At 38.1% G+C, this 22,380-nt stretch overlaps 1 protein-coding gene across 2 annotated transcripts in view; it reads left to right on the forward strand.

Moving 5' to 3' along the window:
* LOC122561080 (protein prune homolog 2-like) overlaps positions 1-22,380 on the forward strand; it is a 435,917-nt gene that overhangs the window by 408,421 nt on the left and 5,116 nt on the right. The window contains exons 16-19 of one of the 2 annotated variants that reach the window (XM_043712461.2): positions 2,825-2,923; positions 14,756-14,791; positions 16,627-16,665; positions 18,876-18,923. In XM_043712461.2, the coding sequence (XP_043568396.2) occupies positions 2,825-2,923; positions 14,756-14,791; positions 16,627-16,665; positions 18,876-18,923 (222 nt within the window). The remainder of the gene's footprint in view (positions 1-2,824; positions 2,924-14,755; positions 14,792-16,626; positions 16,666-18,875; positions 18,924-22,380) is intronic. The other variant, XM_043712468.2, reaches the window with a different exon arrangement.

Consider the following 22,380-nt stretch of genomic DNA (forward strand, 5'->3'; position numbering starts at 1 on the left):
AGCATATAAATATTCACTTTTTATGGATATCTGTAACCAGCATAGATATTTATTTATCATTACAGAAATACTTAGAGGTGTCACAATTTTTTTATTACTACAGATTAAATTGGGACTAAATTAAATTTATACAGAAGAAAACCACCTCCATGCCACTTTGCTGTTTAATTTGTGTAATTCTATGACTTCTGACATCTTGTCTGTACCCAGTATCCTATGTTTCTCCAGGACATGGTTCAGGAGTAAGATTTGTCTATACTTAGAGCACAGAACTTCTGTATATAGCATTCCTGAACACTAATCTTTTATTTTTATTCATTCAAGGGATGAGAGCATCACTGGCTATGCCAGCATTTATTGCCCATCCCTAATTACCCAGAGGACAGTATAAGAGTCATTGTTGGTGAGTTTAGATTCACATATAGGCCAGGCTAGGTAAGGATGGCAGCTTCCTTCCCCAAAGGTCATTAATGAAATTCTAGATAAATTATGTCACTGCTGAAGAAGCTATGTGTTAAACATAGTTCAGCAAAATTGTTCCATCATATCTCAGGTGGCATATCAAACCAATAGTAGGCACCTATAGATGCCTGGATTCACTAAGGCTCCATTAAATACCACCCAGAAGAGGGGCATATGGAAATAGATTAAATGAATGAACAAGAATTTGAGTGTTGGAGGATAATGTGGTAAAATGTGAGGATATACAGTTTGGTGGGAAGAAAAGAGGGATATCCATTAAATGGAAAGAGACTACAATGAATTGGTAGTGAGGGAACTGTACTTGAATCACCACAAAGTTACTATGCAAGTACAGCAAATAATTGGAAGCAAAGGAAATGTTAGCCTTTGTTGCATTGAGATTGTACCTAGAGTAAACTGTATGGTTTTGACTTCCTTACTGAGCTGGGATATACTGGGATTGCAGGCAGTTTAGAGAAGGTTCACGAGGGAAAAGTTAGTCAGATGAGTAATGGAGCGGCATAGCGACTCAATGGTTAGCACCGCTGCCTCACAACATTAGGGACCTGCTTTCAATTCCACCTTTCGGTGACAGTCTGTGTGGAGTTTGTACATTCTCCTTGTGTCTGCATAGGCATCTTCTGGGTGCTCTGGTTCCCCCCATAGTCCAAAGATGTGCAGGCGAGGTGGATTGGCCATGGAAAATGAAAGGTTATAGGGACTGGTTTGGAGTATGGGTGTGGGTGGTATGCTGTTCAGAGGGTGTTGATTTGATGGGCTGTATCGCTTGTTTCGAGACTGTAGGGATTCTATGAATGGTGTAGCAGTTTGAGCCTATATTCATTAAAATTTAGAAAACTGAGAGGTGTTTTATTGAAATATGTAGGATTCTGAGGCAACTTAACAGGGAGGATGCTGAGAGGATGTTTCCCCTCTTGGGGCAATCTAGGACTAGATGACACGGTTTAAAATAAGATCTTTCTAATCTAAGATGGAAATGGAGAGAAATTTCTTTTTTGAGGCTTGTTAATCTTTTTACATTCTCTACACTAAAGAGCAATGAAAGCTGCTGCTTGAGTATTTTCAAGACCAAGTTGGCTAGATTTTGATCTTCAAGGAGGTCAAGGGTTATAGGAGGCAGGTTAAAAATTGGAGTTAGGGTCAGATTCAAATTGGCTGTTAGAGAATAGGCTTGAGAGGCCACAGGGCTTTGTTGCTTCTATTTCCTTTTTTCTTAAACACACATATTCTCAACTACTAATCTTAGTCTGGCAGTCTGGTGGGCTGAAGAGTGACAGATGGAGTTTAATTTTGATAAATGTGAGGTATTGTATTTTGGGAAAGCAAATTAAAGCAGGACTTGCACACTTATTGGTAGAGTCCTCAAGAGTGTTGCAGAGCAAAGAGACTTTAGGGTGCACGTTCATAGTTCCTTGAAGGTGGAGTCACAAGTAGACAGGATAGAAGGCATTTGATATACTTTTATTGGTCAGGGCATTGAGTATAGGAGTTGGGGTGTAATATTACGGCTGTATAGGGCATTTGTTAGGCCACTTTTAGAATACCGCATTCAATTTTGGTCTCCCTGCTATAGGAAATATGTTGTTAAACTTGAGCGGGTGCAAAAAAGATTTACAAGGATATTGCCAGGGTTAGGAGGGTTTGAGCAATAGGGAGAGCTGATAGACTAGTGCTGTTTTCCCTGAAGTGTTGGAGGCTGAGGGAATGACATTATATAGGTTTATAAAATTGAGGGGCATGAATAGGGTGAATAGTCTCAAGGTCTTTTCCCCAGGATAGTAAAGTCTAAAACTAGAAGGCATAAGCTTAAGGTAAGCGGGGAAAGATTTAAAAGGGACCTAAGGAGCATTTTTTTCACACACAGGGTGATGCGTGTATGGAATGAGCTGACAGAGGAAGTGGAGGAGTCTGGTACAATTCCAACATTTGAAGGATGGGTACATGGATAGGAATGATTTAGAGGGATATAGACCAAGTGCTGGCAAACGGGATAGATTAATTTAGAATATCTGGTTGGCATGGTCTGTTTCTGTGCTGTACAACCCCCATGACTCTATGCTGCAATCAAGTCATGTTCTAAATATATGTAACCTTGGAGGATTTCATGTATAGATTTTTACATTAATTTTAAATCAGTAGAGCAACAATGAAGGTGGGACGATTTCCTCAAGTGGTCATTGATTACTTTTGAGAATGTTATGGAACACTTTGGAAACAACAAATACCTGAATTCCTGGTGAAAGTAAACTTACTTTATAAAATGTTTGGGCAACGACTGCTTTGTAATGTTTATCTTTATGCTTTGAAAGATATAACAATGGTTTTGAATTATTTTCATCAGTTCAAAATTCAGCAGTAAGGTGAGATATGTCAGTAGCCTGGCTGAGCTGGAGGAACTCATCCCCATGCAGCATGTTCAGATTCCAGACACTATCAAAAAGTGAGTAATGTATTTCATATGTATTTGGTTGATTCATGTGTTTAATATTATTAGCAAAGTGTATAAAACTGACATTTTTACCTTGCTTATCACAAACTTTGGCAATTGTATTATTCAAGATCTACTGTAGATAATTCCATTTGTAATGCTTTATAGTGTCTATCTTTCGTGTACTCTTCAAAATCAATTTGAAAGTGAATTTGAACAGACTGGAATACATTGCCATATATCTGATATTAAGGCAACTAGTGAACAATGTTTATTTTATGTTTATAAATTGTGAAAAGTATACTATTCTATACAGAACCATAATCATTAGATTTGCAGGAATCCAATCTGCAGCGATAGATTTGTTCATTTTGTTGCATTACTTATTTTCCTCTACAGTTAATAACTCAAACACTTCTTAGCTAATTATGTTTCCTCCTCAGAATATTATGCTTATAAACTGAATTTTCTTGCATTGCTATAGTTTCTGTTTTTTTCTATTGTGGTTGAAAAATACGTTCATGGAGCCCAGCTTTTTCTTAAAGTCCAACTCTAGGAGGTTGTTATTTGAAGTGATGATGTGAAAGAGTTGGTGTAAAAGTTGAGTGCACTGTATCTACCAATCTTAATCAGAAAAATAAGGTTTACGACACTTAAGTAAATTCACATTTTGTGTATGGACTTTAGGATTGACAAAATGTCAAGAACATGCTATCTATTAAAACAGTTTTTTCATGGGTATCACTTAGCACATTGATAAACCTTTTACACAAAGGGAATCTTCCTCTTCCTTATAGATAATCATGTTGCAATCAGAGGACTTATATCATTGGTTTTATTCCAATACTAAACCTGAACTTTTAAGAATAGCAATGCAGAAACAATTTTCCAGCAGTTTATTACTGTGGTCTGTTCATACACAACTTTACAGCATGTAATGTTAACCACAAGCATTCCCTACAGATTACACATGGCATTCCACAACTCCATTCTCACTCTGAGTGAAGAGATTTAGCAGAGATACGAAGTACAAGTAAGGGAAAAATGGGAAAGGTTCCATTTTCCACTCAATTATTTCTGGACCACAAAGTAGAAATCAATTACTCCCTTACCTGTCAGTCAAATATTGTCGTGTCAGGGAAAAAAAAGGGAACTAAAAATATTTCAAAATTAACAGCAAAGAAGGTTACCTTAGATTACAAAGGGATCTTGATCAGAAAGGGGGTGGCATGGTGGCACAGTGGTTAGCACTGCTGCCTCACAACGCTAGAGACCCGGGTTCAGGCGACTGACTGACTGTGTGGAGTTTGCACATTCTCCCCGTGTCTGCGTGGGTTTCCTCCCACAGTCCAAAAATGTGCAGGTCAGGTGAATTGCCCTTAGTGTTAGGTGAAGGGGTAAATGTAGGAGAATGTGTCTGGGTGGGTTGCGCTTCGGTGGGTCAGTGTGGACTTGTTGGGCCGAAGGGCCTGTTTCCACACTGTAACTAATCTAATCTAATCAAGATGGGCCAATGGGCTGAGAAGTGGCAGATGAATTTAGATAAATATGAAGTGCTGCATTTTGGGAAAGCAAATCTTAGCAGGACTTATACACTTAAATGGTAAGGTCCTGGGGAGTGTTGCTGAACAAAGAGACCTTGGAGTGCAGGTTCATAGCTCCTTGAAAGTGGAGTCGCAGGTAGATAGGATAGTGAAGAATGCATTTGGTGTGCATTCCTTTATTGGTCAGTATGGAGTACAGGAGTTGGGAGGTCATGTTGCGGCTGTACAAGGCATTGGTTCGGCCACTTTTGGAACATTGCATGCAAATCTGGTCTCCTTCATATTGGAAAGATATTGTGAAACCTGAAAGGGTTCAGAAAAGATTTACAAGCACATTGCCAGAGTTGGAGGATTTGAGCTATAGGGAGAGGTTGAATAGGCTGGGCAAATAGAGTCATAGAGATGTACAGCACAGACCGTTCAGTCCAACTCGTCCATGCCGACCAGATATCCCAACCCAATCTAGTCCCAACTGTCAGCCCAAATCCCTCCAAACCCTTCCTATTCGTAGACCCATTCAGAGTATTTTTAAATGTTGCAATCGTACTATCTTCCACCACTTTCTTTGGCAGCTCATTCCATACATGTACCACCTTCTGTTGGAAAATGTTGTCCCTCAGGTCTCTTTTTATATCTTTCCCCTCTCACACTAAAGCTATGCCTTCTAGTTCTGGGCTGTCCCATCCCAAGGAAAAGACTTTGTCTATTTTTCCTATCCATCCCCCTCATGATTTTATAAACCTTTATAAGGTCACCCCTCAGCCTTCAACATAATTTAACAGTGAACTGTTATTAAAGTATGCACATTTATTAACTGATGTCTTATCAGTTTGCCTTCAGAAATGATGTTTATTACTTGTGTTTTTTATTGGTAAGACAAACAGGTGAAGGGCATTGTTTCATTAAATACTTAAGACACTTAAAAAGGAGCAGTGGTAATGTCCCTACCTCTAGACCAGAGACCCAGCTTCAAATCCCATCTGCTTCCTAAGCGTGTAATACTTCTCTAAACTGGCTGATTTTAAAAAAATCTTACTACGCTTATAAGGAGAGACTTACAAGACACTGGATTGGTAGGTAAAAATCAGACATATCTAATTCTGCATTCCATGAATTAACTAATATTGAGAAAAGTAATAGTATCTAGTTTGGTAATTTACTAATTTATTTGGGATTAGATTAATAATGATGCAGTCATAGTTTGACAGCATAAATGTAAGAGCTTGTATAAATGCTTTCAAATTATTCTATCTAGTGTGTTATTGCCCTTACTTAAAATATGCAAAAGAAGGATTTTCTATCACTGCATTAATATTACATCTTAAGGTTCATCCATAATTTCTACCCTTTAACTTTAAATCATCAATGCATGGCAAACATATCCTGAAAGTGTTTCTCTGCATACATTCATGGGATGTGGACATTGAAGGGACAATGGGATTTATTACTAGCTCCTAATTGCACTTGGAAAGGAGTAATGAAATTGTTTCTTGAACTGCTACAGCCCGTGTGGTGAAGCAAGTGCTACAGAACTGTTAATGAGGTAGTTCCAGGATTTTAATTCAGCAGCAATGAAGGAGCTGTGAAATATTTCCTACTAAAGATTAGTGTAGCCTGGAGGCCCTATTCTTCTTCTCATCCTAGTTGATAGTTTTAGTTTGGGAACTGCTTTTGAATTTGTCGTAGGAAGTTGCTAAACACCATTTTGTCGATGATACAAAGTGCATGATACACCATGGTGAAGGGAATGAATGATTAAAGTGGGAAATGCAATGCCAATCAATGGCTGCTTTGTCCTAGTTGATGTTGAATTAGTTCGCACAGAATTCAGAGACTCTGACATGCGCTTGTAGTCTTCTGCCCATTTAGGTTTCTGGTGACTCCCTGGAGGTTGAAAGTAAATCCTAAAATGATGATCTGTTGAATGTCAGGGAGCAGTGGTTCCACTTCTCTTGACAAAATAGTCATTGCGAATGTCATTCTTTTAGTTATATTAGAAGAGGTGTGGCTAGTTCTGACTGTTGTTTGACTAGTTTATAGGACAACCTTTCTTTGTACCAAGTTGCCACATGTTCATGAAACAGGCCTTTTTTTTTACCTTCTGAGCAAGAAGCCAACTTTGAGACCGTTCCTGACTCTGCCATAGAAATGAAAACTATAGCATGTAATTTTGGTTGAGGAGGGGTGCTGATTGACTGGAGATCAGGTCAAGTGGCCAATTAACAGCTGCAAGGGTGGGAACGAAGGCGGAACTGAATAAATGCAGGCCACATTTAAACAACCAGGACTTCTGAAATAGGCAGAAGGCAGACATTCTAGGGCTGCCTTTTATTTCTCTCATTGATCATAAGGAGGACCTTGAGATCAATGAGGGAGGAAAGAGATTTCCTTTTTTTGAATGGGGGCAGGATGTCAAGCTGCCATGGCTGTAGTCTGCAGAAGCTGCCAGGAGATGGCAAGCTGTGGAGTATGTGAAAAAAGTTCAGTGACAATCTATGCAGTGTCAGACGTCTCAGTATTCAACCCAAAGCAAAAAAAATCACACAACACCAGGTTATTGTCCAACAGGTTTAATTGGATGCACACTAGCTTTCGGAGCGTCGCTCCTTCATCACTATCACCTGATGAAGGAGCGTCGCTCCGAAAGCTAGTGTGCATCCAATTAAACCTGTTGGACTATAACCTGGTGTTGTGTGATTTTTAACTTTGTACACCCCAGTCCAACACCGGCATTTCCAAATCACAACCCAAAGCAGACACAGGAGCTTGAGGGTGCACACAGCTTTGTAGCAGATTAGTCCAACTGAGTGGTTTTCTAATCTGTTTTCAGAGGAGAATGAATAGTCAACCATATTGGTTGTGTGGAATCAGAGTCGTCATATTGTAAGGATGCCAGATTTCATTCTCTAAAATGGGTATTCTTTAATGACAGTATAGCCATTTTATGGTCAGTCTTAATGATCCTCACTTTTTAATTCCAGATGCATTCATTTAACTGAATATAAATTCTTAACTACTGTGATGGAGTTTGAGTTGATGTCTCCAGGGCAGTAAAGTCTCTGGATTACTTCTTCAGTAATATAATTGCTTTGTTACCATTTTCTTAAAATGCTTCTTCCTCTTGCAGTCTGACTGCAGGGATGTTAGACTTCTGTGTATTTTCTCATTTTAGTATGTAAGATACTGTTTCTGTTAAACAACTTCTTTCTTTTAAAACATGAATAGTTTTGGATACTGACCAGAATATTTATTCCAAGCCATAAAATCACATTTTTCTGCTTATACTTGCTGGGTATTAGCGCTTGACACACATGCATTTGTGTGCTTCAGATTGTTATCTGATTCTTGTTTCTATGAGTACTATCTGGTGCCCGAATACTAAAGCTTTTATGATAGTTTAATTGGATGTGAACATAATCCTGAAACTCCATCCTCTTCCTGTTTTATATCTTTGGCTTTATATTGTCCAAGGACCACAGTTGCTATGTTAGCTCACTAACATTATAACTATTATCCTGTTTCAAAGCTTCTCTGGTTAAGGTCTGCTTCAATGACATAAGCAGATTACAGCTAGAGTTCTTCACTGTTTGACCCTGATGTTAGCACCATTCTGTCATCACTGAAAAGAAAATACAACGTCTATCAACAGTGAACTATCTAACCAATTGGGTTCCTAGTTATTCTGTAGAATTTTAATGGGTCCGTGTTTTTCTGGGTGCTACATAATGTACAATCCACTTAGAACAGCATCCTTCTGTCTGATAAAGGCTTAACTTTATTCACGTTTTTTTTGTATTTTACTTGTGTTTCCTACTCTGTTATTGTAATATACATGAAAGACAAATTTTAGAGATTTGAAGCTATTTTCTTTACTAATAAATAGATGCAGAGATTCTTCTGTAAAATGTAATCACTGATTAGACTCTTAAAGCTTTAGTGCACTAACTGGCACAAAGAGAAGAATCAAGGTTGTTTTAATTCTTTCATGTAATATGGGAATCACTGCCAAGGTCAGCATTTGTTGCCCATCCCTAATTGTCCTTAAAATGGCATCCTGGATTATTTTAAAGGACAGCTAAGCATCAACTATATTGCTGTGGGCCTGGAGGCACACATAAGCCATCATGGGTAAAGAAGGGCTGATTTCCTTCCCTAAAGAATACTATTGAGCCAGGTGGGTTTTCTCAACTACTTTCCTGGTCACCATCACAGCAATTAGCTTTCAATTTCAGATTTATTAATTAAATGTCAATTCTACCAGCTGGATTAAACCCATGACCTCAAAACATTAGTCTCGATCTTTGGATTACTAGTCCAATAGTGTTATCAGCAAGCCACCACCTGCCCTTAGATACATAATCGATTATTATATTCAGGTTTAAGGAAATAGGTAAATCTATAATTTAGTTTTTTTGTGTGGTCAGATTTCCTCACTGGAGTAAATTTAAAATAAACCTTTAGTCTTTTGTGGGAAACTTAATGAGCAATAATTGTGAGCCACCTCAGCTGCATTAAAGACCATTTCAAGTAACACTTGTAGCCTTATTCTTAACAAATACTAAAGAAATTAACTAACTGATAAGGAAGTAAATGATTGTTTTACTTTAAAAATTATATATTAGTCTCATTAAATGTAAAAACTAATACCTGAATGTTTTAACTAATTACAGGATTCAGTACCTGAATGAGTAATTCATTCCCGATGTCCTCCATCTTAACATAAAATGCCAGATTCCACCAAGCATTGCAGATTGGTTTTGTTCCTGATGCTTTTGATATTTACTTCATCAATGCCTTGTTGCATGCTTTGTGTGATTTGCTGTTGAGTTGCTGTCACCGCCAGAGCTACCATCAAACTTTTCAAAGACAGTGCAGTCTTTCTATAAAGAGAAAATGCATAGAGTCATAGAGATATACAGCATGGAAACAGACGCTTTGGTCCAAGTGTCCATGCCGACCAGATATCCCAACCCAATCTAGTCCCACCTGCCAGCACCCAGCCCATATCCCTCCAACCCTTCCTATTCATATACACATCCAAATGCCTCTTAAATGTTGCAATTGTACTAGCCTCCACCAGTCCCTCTGGCAGCTCATTCCATACACCTACCCCTCTCTGTGTGAAAAGGTTGCCCTGCAGATCTCTTTTATATCTTTCCCCTTTCACCCTAAACCTATGCCCTCTAGTCCTGGGAAAAGACTTTGCCTATTTACCCTATCCATGCCCCTCATAATTTTGTAAACCTCTATAAGGTCACCCCTCAGCCTCTGACGCACCAGGGAAAACAGCCCCAGCCTGTTCAGCCTCTCCCTATAGCTCAAATCCTCCAACCCAGGCAACATCCTTGTAAATCTTTTCTGAAACCTTTCAAGTTTCACAACATCTTTCCAATAGGAAGGAGACCAGAATTGCACGCAGTATTCCAACAGTGGCCTAACCAATGTCCTGTACAGCCGCAACATGACCTCCCAACTCTTGTACTCAATACTCTGACCAATAAAGGAAAGCATACCAAACATCTTCTTCACTATCCTATCTATCTGTGACTCCACTTTCAAGGAGCTGTGAACCTGCACTCCAAGGTCTCTTTGTTCAACAACACTTCCCTAGGACCTTACCATTAAGTGTATACATCCTGCTAAGAATTGCTTTCCCAAAATGCAGCACCTCGCATTTATCTGAATTAAACTCCATCTGCCACTTCTCAGCCTATTGCCCCGTCTGTTGTAATCTGAGGTAACCCTCTTCACTGTCCAGTACACCTCCAATTTTGGTGTCATCTGTAAACATACTAACTGTACCTCTTATGCTCGCATCCAAATCATTTATGTAAATGACAAAAAGTAGAGGACCCAGCACTGATTCTTCTGGCACTCCACTGACCTAATCATCTAATCATTTTATTCGGAAGTCCAGTTTTTCATTGTGAAGTTTGCTTCACTACATCTCTCCATTGCAGATCTGCTTAAAGAAGTAGTTTACATTGAATTATATTCTAAAGCATTAAGACATCAAAGAGCAAATTACTTTAGCAAGGTTATAGGCACCAAACCATTCTTCTGAAAGAGAAACATCCTCAAGAATCCTATTCTTTGCAACAGAATTCTGCTCTCTATGTCCACCAGCTAAAATCTTTTAAAATTCTGTTAATTTCTGTGTTTCTGTCATGGTGCTCTATAACCTATTTCAGTGCTGATTCATGGTTCTTCACACATGCTCATGCTGGACTTGCAAACACTTCTTTAAATAATCTTTTATAATAATGTATAGTTGATGAGCCAGCAACAGGTATTACTGCTTGGAGCAGTTTTTTGGAACTGCTGAGGTCATAGTTATGTCATAACTTCCCTCTGTGGCTCATCTACATATTCATCAAACTGCGTCACTGCATAATCCACTCTTCATTTTTGCATGAGACATCCAGTTCCAAGTTTTAGATACCACGAATTCTAATTGCTTGAAATGCACATTTTAGTAGTTTTTAATTGAATGTATTTTTTGAAAGCCTCCACACTAAGGTAGGAACTCCACTTGGGGGATGATAATAAAATCTGCTGCACATTGTGGCACCTCAGTCTAGGTGCTGAATCTAAAAGTAAACACTGAAGCTAGTGGTGGAATTATCATACCAGCAAGAACCAACCCAACATCCTGAAAGAGCAAAAATTAACAATGAAAATGTAATTGTTAACCAGGATATTTTAACAACTTTGTCATTTCAGATGGCAATGTGCAAACATAGTTCTTCCTCTCTATCACACTGTGTGGAGGTGCTAACACACTCTTGCTCCAATTAGAATAGAGATAAAAATAAACAGTGCAAACATATAAAACTGAAGAAGATTTGGAAATTAAAATTATGACTAAATTGTGAATTAATCAACCTCATCTGTTAATTACTATAAAACATAATTAGTTTCAGGAAGGAACTCAGCCTAGAACTAAGGTATAAATCATTTAGCTGACAATACAAACAATAAATGAAGTGTCAGTTACTGAGGTTGCCTAAATTCAATCAATTTATTTCATTTAATTAGCTACAAATGAATAGGCAGCTTGACAAGCACATCATTGAATAGGGAAGAGATAGATATTTTGCCACATTCCTCAAACCAATAGATATTCACATTCTCTTTAGAATGATCACTATGGGTTGGTCTTGCATCGACATTGGGGTTCAGGTACAGGTAGGAGAATTTGTAGCTCGGTAAATCTGAATTTTAAAAATGGCTGCCTGGCCTCTGGACCTCCAGGTCTCGAGAAAGATATTTTATTTCCATGTAGAAGTTGTGGTACGCAACCCAGGAAGTAGTGAGGAGAGACTATGTGCTCAGGCTAACTAAGTGGAGGGCCTGCCTTGGGGCTTTGGCATTTTTTTCACAAAGCATTAAAAACATGTACAACACTCCTCCAACCCTCACCCTCACCATCCCCTCACAACACTCCTACACACTCATGTAACCCATGTCTTCTCCTGAACTATAAAAGCCCCATTCCAACTTAGGCCGATCGATGCCAATACTTGCTACGCTTTGCCCTTCCAACTACCATGCCCAGTATTCACCAATGGCAGACAATATAACACCTATGGAGAGATGAGACAGTTCCATAAAATTCTAAAGGCTGAAGTTTTCATCAAATTTCTATGTAGGGTTTCTTTCTGAACAGCCATCCCAAACTCACCTCAGTAATTACCTACTCAGTCCCTACGGCATCTCTCTCATCTGATGCTCGTCTGATTCTCCCTCTTGCCGTAGGTGGAAAAATTTGCCACTGCTTGAATAGCGTGGAATAAACCATTAAACCTGGTGGCTGCCACTATTTAGGAAACTCGGCCATGTTCTCTGTCAAACATTGGCAGTCCAACCCAAATCTCTGTTTAAGCAGCAAGCAGCACACCACTCAGGTCTGTAGCCACTTCCCATCTCAATCCTATCTAAGTCACTATCAATGAATCCTAAGTCAAACCAGCCGTCATCTACTGGAACTGGATGGCTAGTGGTATTATCACTAGACTGTTAATCCAGAGACCCAGGTAATGTTCTGGGATTGAATCTCGCCGTGGCAAATGATGGAATTTGAAATCAATAAAACTCTGGAACCTTGAATGGAATATCAGCAATGAAACCATTGTCGACTGTTGGAAAAACCCATCTGCTTCACTAATATCCTTTTAGGGAAAGTAATCTGCTTTCTTTACCTGGTCAGGTCTACATATGACTGTAGATCCACAGTAATGTGGTTCACATTTAACAGCCCTTTGAGCAATTGAGCATAGGCAATAAATGCTGGCCTTGCCAGCAACACACATCCCATGAAAGAATAAAAAGAGAATAAATTAAGTCCTGTCTAGCTTATAGCACCCAACATAATTGCACTCTATCATGTTCAAGGAGTTAGTTGTCTAAGTCATTGACCTCATCCTTGGGAGATTGCTCTTGCCATTCCAGTTGTTCACCATTCATCACTTGCCCTCATTGCTCTCTCCAGTTGTGCAAAGCATAACATACATGAATTATACAGCACATGCTAAATGGTGTACAATAAAGCCTCCACACTTGTACAAGCAGCATAAACCTGCATATGATAGCACTAATACCATGAGACCAGATTGTGTGCACTAACTTTCCCACAAGACTAGTTACAATTTTTAAAAAAAACCATGAAGTCTATAATATATTTCTCATTTCATTACAAATTATTGTATGAATATAAATAAGGGCAGCATGGTGGCTCAGTGGCCAGCACTGCTGCCTCACAGCTCCACGAGCTTGGGTTTGGTTCCAGCCTCAGGTGACCAAACTCCACACACGGAGGTTCTCACTGTGTCTACATGGGTTTCCTTAATGTGCTCTGGTTTACTCCCACAGCCCAAAGATGTGCAGGTTAGCTGAATTGGCAGTGTTAAATTGACCATGGTATCCAGGGATGTGCATACTAGATTGATTAGCTGTGAGAATTGCAGGATTCCAGTCATAGGTTAGCAGGGTGGGTCTGAGTGGGATGCTCTTCTGAGGGTTGGTGTGGACGCAATGCTTCACATTGTAGGGATTTTATGATTCTATTTCTCATCCTCTCCTCTCACCTTCTCCGGGTATCCAATCGTCACACTCATCTGTTAGCATTGGGATGATCTCATCAGTAACAGGGAGGAGTTTTAAAAGTTCACTAATTTCTCAAAACCTCCCTGTACATAAATATAAACTATTTAATGATATGTTAAGTGCAAACTTCTTTAATTCCTCTTAAATACTTTGTTAGTATCTTAATTATATACATTTTAATGTTGTGCCTGTAGAATTGTGTAGCGGTAAGGCAGTAGAATAGAGATTTGCAAAGTTCTCCAATTGTATATCCAATAGAATACTGTCAAAACTAGAAACTATCTCTATGAATAGTACAATTTTGCATATTACAGAATCTTATTTCATCTCTTAAGTTACCATTCTAGGCAATTAAATTGCTTACTTGCGGTAATCATTTTTGGAAGTTTTTTTTTGCTCTTTGGTTCCTGTAACTTCTTGAGATTTTCAATTAACAACTTACAAATAAACCTGCTTAATCTTTGTATTTTTTGTATTGCTTTCTTCTTGGAATGGAATGCTTCAACAAGGTGCAAGTTTTTTTTTAAAGTATGGTTTCCATGAGGCAGAATATATTTCAGCCAACTCTTTTTAGAGTTTGATTGAAATAATTCATTTAGAACTCTTTAATTAACTTTAAAGAGAGAGATTTATGATTTCTGTCCATAATTTTCCCGTTGTCCTACAAGCACAACACAATAAGCTTTAGTTGTGTATGCATTATTCTTAAAATAAGTAATTTGATCTAATGTCAACATTAATTATGGACACTGTTGATAATCGCTTTACAAGTAAAATTCTTTCCATTCAGCACTACTCATTCTTGATTAAGTATCAAATTTTAAACATCTCTATGATGTCCTGTATCTGTTTATTCTGAAGTGAACATTTGTGATTGCAAGTTTGAATTTTCATCGTTAAGATGTATGCCTGAAAACTCTAAATAATTTTTAGTGTACTGCAGAGCACAATTGTTAATGCATATTTCAATTTGTTAGACCATTGGTAGTCATCAACTCTAATATGATGATCTGCAGTGTTCACTTTATGGATATTCTTATCAATGTCCAAACTAACAAATCTTATTGATTCTTCATGTGCTATCATTCATTCCCCCTATTACCATAAAGGTGATTTCTTCTGCCTGCTTAACTATTGTGACAGGATGTTCTTTTTTTATTTCCTAATTTTGGTTAAATGACTTATTTCCTATAAGGTATGAAGAAGAAAAGTGTATAAAAAGAAGGATGAGGTAAATTATGATATTTCAAGTCATGTTACAGGCTGCAGCGCTGCCTTCCATCGCAGAAATACTAATTATTTGCTGTTGACTGATAACTATATTTGCTTGAATGTGCTGATCTATTTTTCTGTTTGACCTTACATGTACTCTAATTAAAAGTGTGAGTAACACTGGAACATGGCTACGTTAGCATTGGCAGTAGTTTGCACCTTTTAATGTATAATGTATTAAATCATCCCAAGATTTTTCAGAGGATTGGAAGAAGAAGAGTCATGATACTGAACCAAAAGAGATATTAGGTCAGATGGCCAAACACTTGATCAACCAAGTAGGTTTTAATCAGTTCTTGAAGGAGCTAGAGAGGCAGACAAGTTTGGAGGCAAAGTTCCACACCTCAAAATTTAAAGGACAGTAGTGATGGAGATGAAAGCGATGACAGATGAATGTAAGTTTAGAGTTCGTGTATAGCTGGAACCTGATCTTGTGTCTTCAGGTAGTCGTATATGGTTGGGAAATAAGGGAAAGCCAAGGAAAGATCACAGAGAGACACCATAGATAATGGTGCGTTGGTGCAAAAATATCACTGCAGAGTTCTAATTGCTGAAGGCAGTAAAAGATGTTGGCAGAAAGGGGAGGCCTTGGAGGGATTTGGACAAGGATGAGAATTTTAAAATTGATGTATTGGGAACCATTGTAGCAAAAAGGAATGATCGTTAAATGGAACTTGGTGTCAGTTAAAATTCATGCAGCAGAGTGTTGAATGAACTAAGTTTCAAGATGTATGGGCGATAAAAGGCTGGCCAGGTGAGTATTGGAATATTTGAGTATGGAGTTGACAATAGTTTATGTAAGCAGCTAGTAGAGGCTGGTATTAAGGAATTTGAGGTATTTAGTCTTTGCTGGAGGTTTATCTAAATGCTAAAGAGAATGCTCAGATTGTAAACAGTCTGGTTGAATTGGAAATAATGACTAGGGAGAGAGCTAGCACCAGTAGTCAGGGAATGGAGTTAATTGAGGGGGCAAAAAGACTGGTTTTGGTCTTCTCTGTTTAATTATAGGAAATTTCAGCTCTTTCAAGACTAGAAGTTGGACAAGCAGTGTGACAGCACAGCTGTGGAGTGGTCGAATGAGCTGGTGTGGAAGGAGAACTAACTATTGTCAGTGTATATGTGGAACCTGACCTTGAGTTTTGGACGATATCGCATGTAGATGGTAAACAGGTGAAAGCCAAAGACAAATTCTTGAGGGATTCAAAAGATGACGGTGGGATTCAGGAAACTCTGTCACTCTAAACAAAACGGTAAGAGACAGCAGTAGTCCCACACAACTGAATGGAAACAAAGGGATGGTAGAGGAGAATGATTTGGGTCAATCATGTTCGTGATTATCAGGTTAGCTTGTGTGTTTACCTTTTTTCCTTTACCAAGCCAGGATTATACAGATCAACTTTTTGCATCTCTATAAATAACCAGAATTATCTTTCTTCAATCCAGAATGAGTCTCAGTTGCTTTGCCAGGTTACCAAATGCTGAATGTTAACAATATCTGAGTAGGCGGCTGCATTTTCAGCTTTCCATAATAAGCATGTGATTTTCTTTTTTTTTAAACTGTCTCATTGTCATAAATCTGTTGTGAAGATTTGAGCAAGTAAATATTGTTAAACAAAGATAGGTGATAGCTGTTGACAGCATTCTGAGTTGGAAATACTAATCACAGTGCAAAATACTTAATCACTGCATCTTGAGACTTGCATCAGGCTTAGCAGCATGTTAACGGTTACATTTATTTTGCAGTTATCTTGATGCGTCCTTTTTAATTATCAATATAATCATTATCTTCTGCAGGTTGGATGAAGAACTAAGAGAAGCATCAGAAGCGGCAAAGTAAGTCAAAGTTCAGTGTTATTGGACTTTTTTTTAACGTTATGGATTTTATTTCCTTACCAGCTGATACATTAAACATTAATTCTATAAGCAACCTCTGTCCCCAATAACTTCAGAATTGAGCTATTTCCACAGTGCAATATGGTAATAGAAAGTTGACCAGAAGTCAAATTGAAATTCTTGTAATTATATTTCACTTACTGGCTATGGCACAAGCCTTCTCATAGCATAGACTTTGGAAAGGGATTTCAACTTGCAGTGTAGGCTATAAACGACAGAACGGTTTCTTTAAAATAGCATACAAGTATCAACAATGAACAGCGCAGCCCATTATCATCATGTGTAGAATTTACTCACATTTCCAACATTCAAATATGAGCGAACAATACGATCGTCAGGGTCAGCAATCTGGACAGAGTTGGTGGCTAGATTCTATGAGCCATCCACAGGCAGGAAATCAGGTTGCTGGATTTGTAGAGTAGGATGTCAAGCAAAATGCTGGCTTGCCCAACAGCATTTATAAGTGGCAGCTGAGGAAGTGGGTTGATAACCCCATTTCTCTCTGCCCCCCCCCCCCCCCCCACCTTCCCATGACATAATTGAGACCCTTAAGTGGGCATCTAATGCTCATTTGAGGGTTCCATCCCTCAACTAAGAGAGGCTTACACCCAATATGTAGCCCCGCAGGTTATCCCTGTGGACTGCTGGTCAATACAAGGGCAGAGTACTCCCTTCCAGCTCCTGGTGACAATTGGAGAACCAACCTACAGTTGCACCCACCTCCCCCATTTTATGGCAGCTGCATTTCCTTTAGAATGTATATGATGGCATAAAATGCAGAATCCTTGATGAATAAATCTAATTTTAACTGAAAAAATAAGATAGAACAAAAAATACGCATGACAAAACTCTGACAAGACATTTTGTCAATGTCATAGCATTAGTAATTAAACCTAGCTGAGCAGCCAAGGAGATCATATAGTCCAGTGGAGCACATGAACGCTGGGCAACATTTGATGGGTAGCTTGTTGAGCCAGAAGGATCACGTCTACTCCTCCTAGCCTAGCAGTGTTCAGAAGTTGCTTATTCATGAATGCTTTCTGCATGCCAGATTTCCCAAAGCTTTAGAAACATGACAGACGTGAGTCATAAATAGAATGATCATAGAAATTAACGGCAAGCATCTTCATAATATTTAAATGATCATGCAAACCACTTATCACTAACCAGCATATATTTTCATTAAAACTGGAAGTGAGCATGTTAGAGACTTGTTGGGTCCATATAATTCATATGTGTCTATCTTAATTGTTGATTCATATCCTGGGGCTGTTCAAGCTTGGGTAGCATCCATCAACTCAGCAGAATTATCAGAGAGAACTTTGGTCATTTGTTGTTACTTTTCAGTGATTTCCAAGTGCCAAATACCAACAAATGTTATTGCATTTATTTGTCCAGTTATCTTTTCTGATTTGGGAGTGATCCACAACCTTTCAGTGTCCCGGGAGTTTTCCTCACCAGCTGTACAATCTATACATGCTCTTAATGCATTGGAAGTACCTGTACATGGTAGCCTGGAATATACCACCTACCTTCATGTCTTTATCATTCCAGTCAGTACCAGCTACGTTTGTTTTTCACTAACGGTTTAATCTGATTTCTTGTGGTGTGCTTGTGCCTGCTGTAGGACTGAGTCCTTCTCCAGGATATTCAGGAAATATTTGTTGTAGACTGACTCCCTCCCTCCATGCAACTGTTACCCTTTTCCTGCCCTCAAATTCACCTGACAGCTTGATCCTGGACCACCTCCTCAGCGAATGAATTTATTTCACTGCACAGTCCTAAATCAGAAAAAATACCTCGACAAATATATTGGGCAAGCAGAATTTCCATTAGTGTAGAATTCTTCACAATTTGTTTAGAAGTGATAGGCTTTAGTGTATGCAGTCCTCATCTCTTGAGTAGTTAGAGAAAAAGAAAAGCATTAATTTTCACTATGATAAGCACAAACTCTTTCCTCTCCATTGAAGAAAATAAAAACATATTTCTTTCAATTTTTAATTTATTTGGTTGATGTGACAATATGCACAGCATTACATAAGTCATGTGCTTGATTCTGTCAGAAACATTATATCCTCTTGTTCATTGCCTATAGTGTCAGAAATTAATCTTGTTTATTGCTCCTTTTCTTTTGATTTTTATTTCCATAGAGCTAGCAGACTGTCAAGTGAATCCAAAACACCTTCAGGGGAACAGCAGTAAGAATAATATTATGATCAACATAAATCATCTGACTCTTCTTTATGGATGTGCAGTTCTAACTTGCATTTTTATCAGTCCTGTGTTGTGTTGTGGTACATAATCATCTGTTGTATTATGTTTATGGGTTTATTGACGTAAATGTATTGGATGATTTCTGGATTAAATTATTTTCATTTAATTTTTTCAAACACATACAAGTATATGAGCATGCATACATGCGAACATGCAAATTGGGTGTAGGAGTAGGCCACTTGGCGCCTCAAGCCTACTGTGCCATTTGGTAAAATTGTTTCTAATCTGATTACTCCATATTCCCACTATCCCCAATTGCTTGGGTGGAAGGTTATGAAATAATAACCTTATGTTATTAATATAAATTTACATTGTTAATTTAATAAGGTTATTACTAAGAATCTATTTAGATTCTCACCAAGAATCTATATATTCTCCACCACCTTTTGCTAAAGAGAGTTCTAAAAACTCATGACTTTGAGAGAGAAAAAAGTCTCCTCATCGCTATCTTAAATTAAGGATCCTTTATTTTTAAACAGTGACCTTTAATTCGGGATTCTCTCACAAGAGGAACCATGCTTTCCATATAACACCCCGTTGAGACCATAATCTTGTATGTATAATAATGTCACCTCTTACTCTTCTAAATTTCAATGGATACAAGTGTGGCTTGTCCAACCTTTCCTCATAAGACAACCTACACTTGCTGATATGAGTGCAGTAAATCTTGTCTGAATGGTTTCTAATGCATTTACATCCTTTCTTAACTAAAGAGACTAATACTTTATAAAGTATTCTAGATGTGATTTCCCCAACTGAAACATGACCTACTTACCTTTATGTTTGATTCTTCTCCCAATATGACACCTGGAGCCCACTGCATCTTAATGTTTTGCAAACTCTTACCATTTAAATAATGTATACTAATATTCCTCCTGCCATAATGGACATTTTCTCATTGTCCCACATTTTACTGCATTTGTGAATCTTTGTTCACCTGACCTCTCTGTAGTCCTTTGTATCCTCCTTATGTCCTCTTCACAACCTACTTTCCCATCTCTCTTTATACCATCAACAAATGTAGCAACAAAAGTTTCCCTCCCTTCATCAAAGTCATTGTAAGTTGTAAAACTTTGAGGTGCCGTAATGATTCCTGTGGCACATCAGTCGTTAAATCTTGTCAGCCAGAAAATGACCTACTTATCCTTCCACCATGAGCTTTTATTTTTTGCAATAAACTTTGATGTGGAACTTTAACAAATACTCTTTAATCAATGATAACCCTTTGCTCAGAAATCAAGGTGATTTTTCATTCCTTTATTGAGAAACAGGTATGAATATATTCACACCAAATAATTAAAAATATTTGACATTGCACATAACAATGATGTGATTATTGCTACTGCAATGGTAATTCATCGAGTCATTCATATGGTGATGAACAGATACAAATATTGATGGACATGGAATCAAACTAATGTAAAATAAATCTGTTCAAAAATTCAAAAGCTACTCTTGAGTAGCTATTATGATGGATTGTATTGTCATTAGAATCATATTTGCGATCATTCTCTGACTTGTACCATCTTAGTAATTTGAAATCAATAAGAAAAACTGTTTGCAATACAATACCATCTATTTGTTTAGGAGCAAACATAGATTTCTCATTATGACTAAACAGCTTTTCTATGAAATAATGCAAAATCAAATAATTATGCGGTATAGATTTTATATCTTTTGTTCCCAATATTTGGGTTTCATTCAGAATCCATCATCATGTAAGTAGCAAATCATGGTAGCAGAGAAATTAGAGAATATAGCCAATAGTGAAAAAAATACTGAGGCTTATAAAAACTTGCTGGAAATGTGAAATAAAATAGAAAATGTTATAAATACTCAGGTAATACAGATGGCCTTACTGAAGAGACAAATACACGATTAATGTTTCAGGCCACTGATGTTCAGTAGAACTGCTCAGCTATGTTTGGATTGTCACATCCTTTTTTTTGTTTTAGGTGCAATTATCACAGAATTCTGGACTTCTTAAATCAGATTAAAATCTTTTATCCCCAACTATTTCATTCCTCTTCTAAAGAAAGTAGTTATGATAGATGTAGTTTCACATAGTCTGGATGGTGTTTGTTCAGCAGGAGTATTGTGTACAGTTGTGAGCATATCATTATAGGAATTATAAAACACATTGGGGAGAGTGCAGAAGAGATTTTCAAGAATGTGTCCAAAGATAGAAACTTCAGTTAAGAGTGTAGATTGAAGAGGGTTATGACTGTTTCCTTGGAGAGAAAAAGGCTAAGAAAAAAATTAAATGGAAGCTTTCAGAACATGAAATGGCTGGATACAGTAGAGAGAGAGAAATTGTTCCATCTTGAATAAGGATCAAGAACTAAGTAATATTGACTTAAAGTGATACGCAAAAGAAGCAAATGTGATATGAGGAATGGTTTGAGCCTGAAATTTACTGCCTGGCAGTGAGGCAGATTCAATTGGGCATTCAAAAGGGTATCGTATTGTTACTGAAATAGAAACAAGTGAAATGGAATGGAAAATGGAAGGAGAATGGCATGAACACATAATGCTTATTTGAACAAAGAACAAAGAAAAATACAGCCCAAGAACAGGCCCTTCGGCCCTCCAAGCCTGGAGCCGATCCAAATCCGCTGTCTAAACGTGTTGCCCAATTCCTAAACATCTGAACCCCTCTGCTCCCAGACACATCTTAAATGAATCTACCATGCCTGTCTCTACTACTGCTGCTGGCAACGCATTCCAGGCACCTACCACCACCCTCTGCATAAAATACTTGACGCGTGTATCTCTCTTAAACTTTTCACCTCTCACCTTGAAAGAGTGACCTTTTGTTATTGAATCCTTCACCCTGGGTAAAAAGCTTATCTCTACCTACCCTGTTTATATCTTTCATGATTTTGTAGACCTCAGTCAGGTCCCCCCCTCAATCTCCTTTTTTCTAATGAAAACAATCCTAACCTACTCAACCTCTCTTCATAGCTAGCACCTTCCATACCAGGCAACATCCTCGTAAACCTTCTCTGCACCCTCTCCAAATCGTCCACATCCTTTTGGTCGTGTGGAGACCAGAACTGTACACAGCATTCTAAATGCAGCCGAACCAATGTCTGGTACAATTTTAAAATGACCTGCCAGCTCTTATACTCCATACCCTGTCCGATGAAGGCAACCATACCATATGCCTTCTTGACCACTCTCTCCATCTTTGCAGCAACCTTCAGGGTATAATGAACCTGAGCTCCCAGATATCTCTGCTCATCAACTTTTCCCAAGGCTCTTCCGTTTACTGTATAATTCACTCTAGAATTAGACTTCCCAAAATGCATCACCTCACATTTGCCTGGATTGAACTCCATCTGCCACTTCTCTGCCTAACTCTCCAGTCTATCTATATTC

This window comes from Chiloscyllium plagiosum, unplaced genomic scaffold, assembly GCF_037043375.1.
Source record: "Chiloscyllium plagiosum isolate Xiang-an unplaced genomic scaffold, Cpla_swu_hap1 HiC_scaffold_2, whole genome shotgun sequence".
NCBI lineage: Eukaryota > Metazoa > Chordata > Chondrichthyes > Orectolobiformes > Hemiscylliidae > Chiloscyllium > Chiloscyllium plagiosum.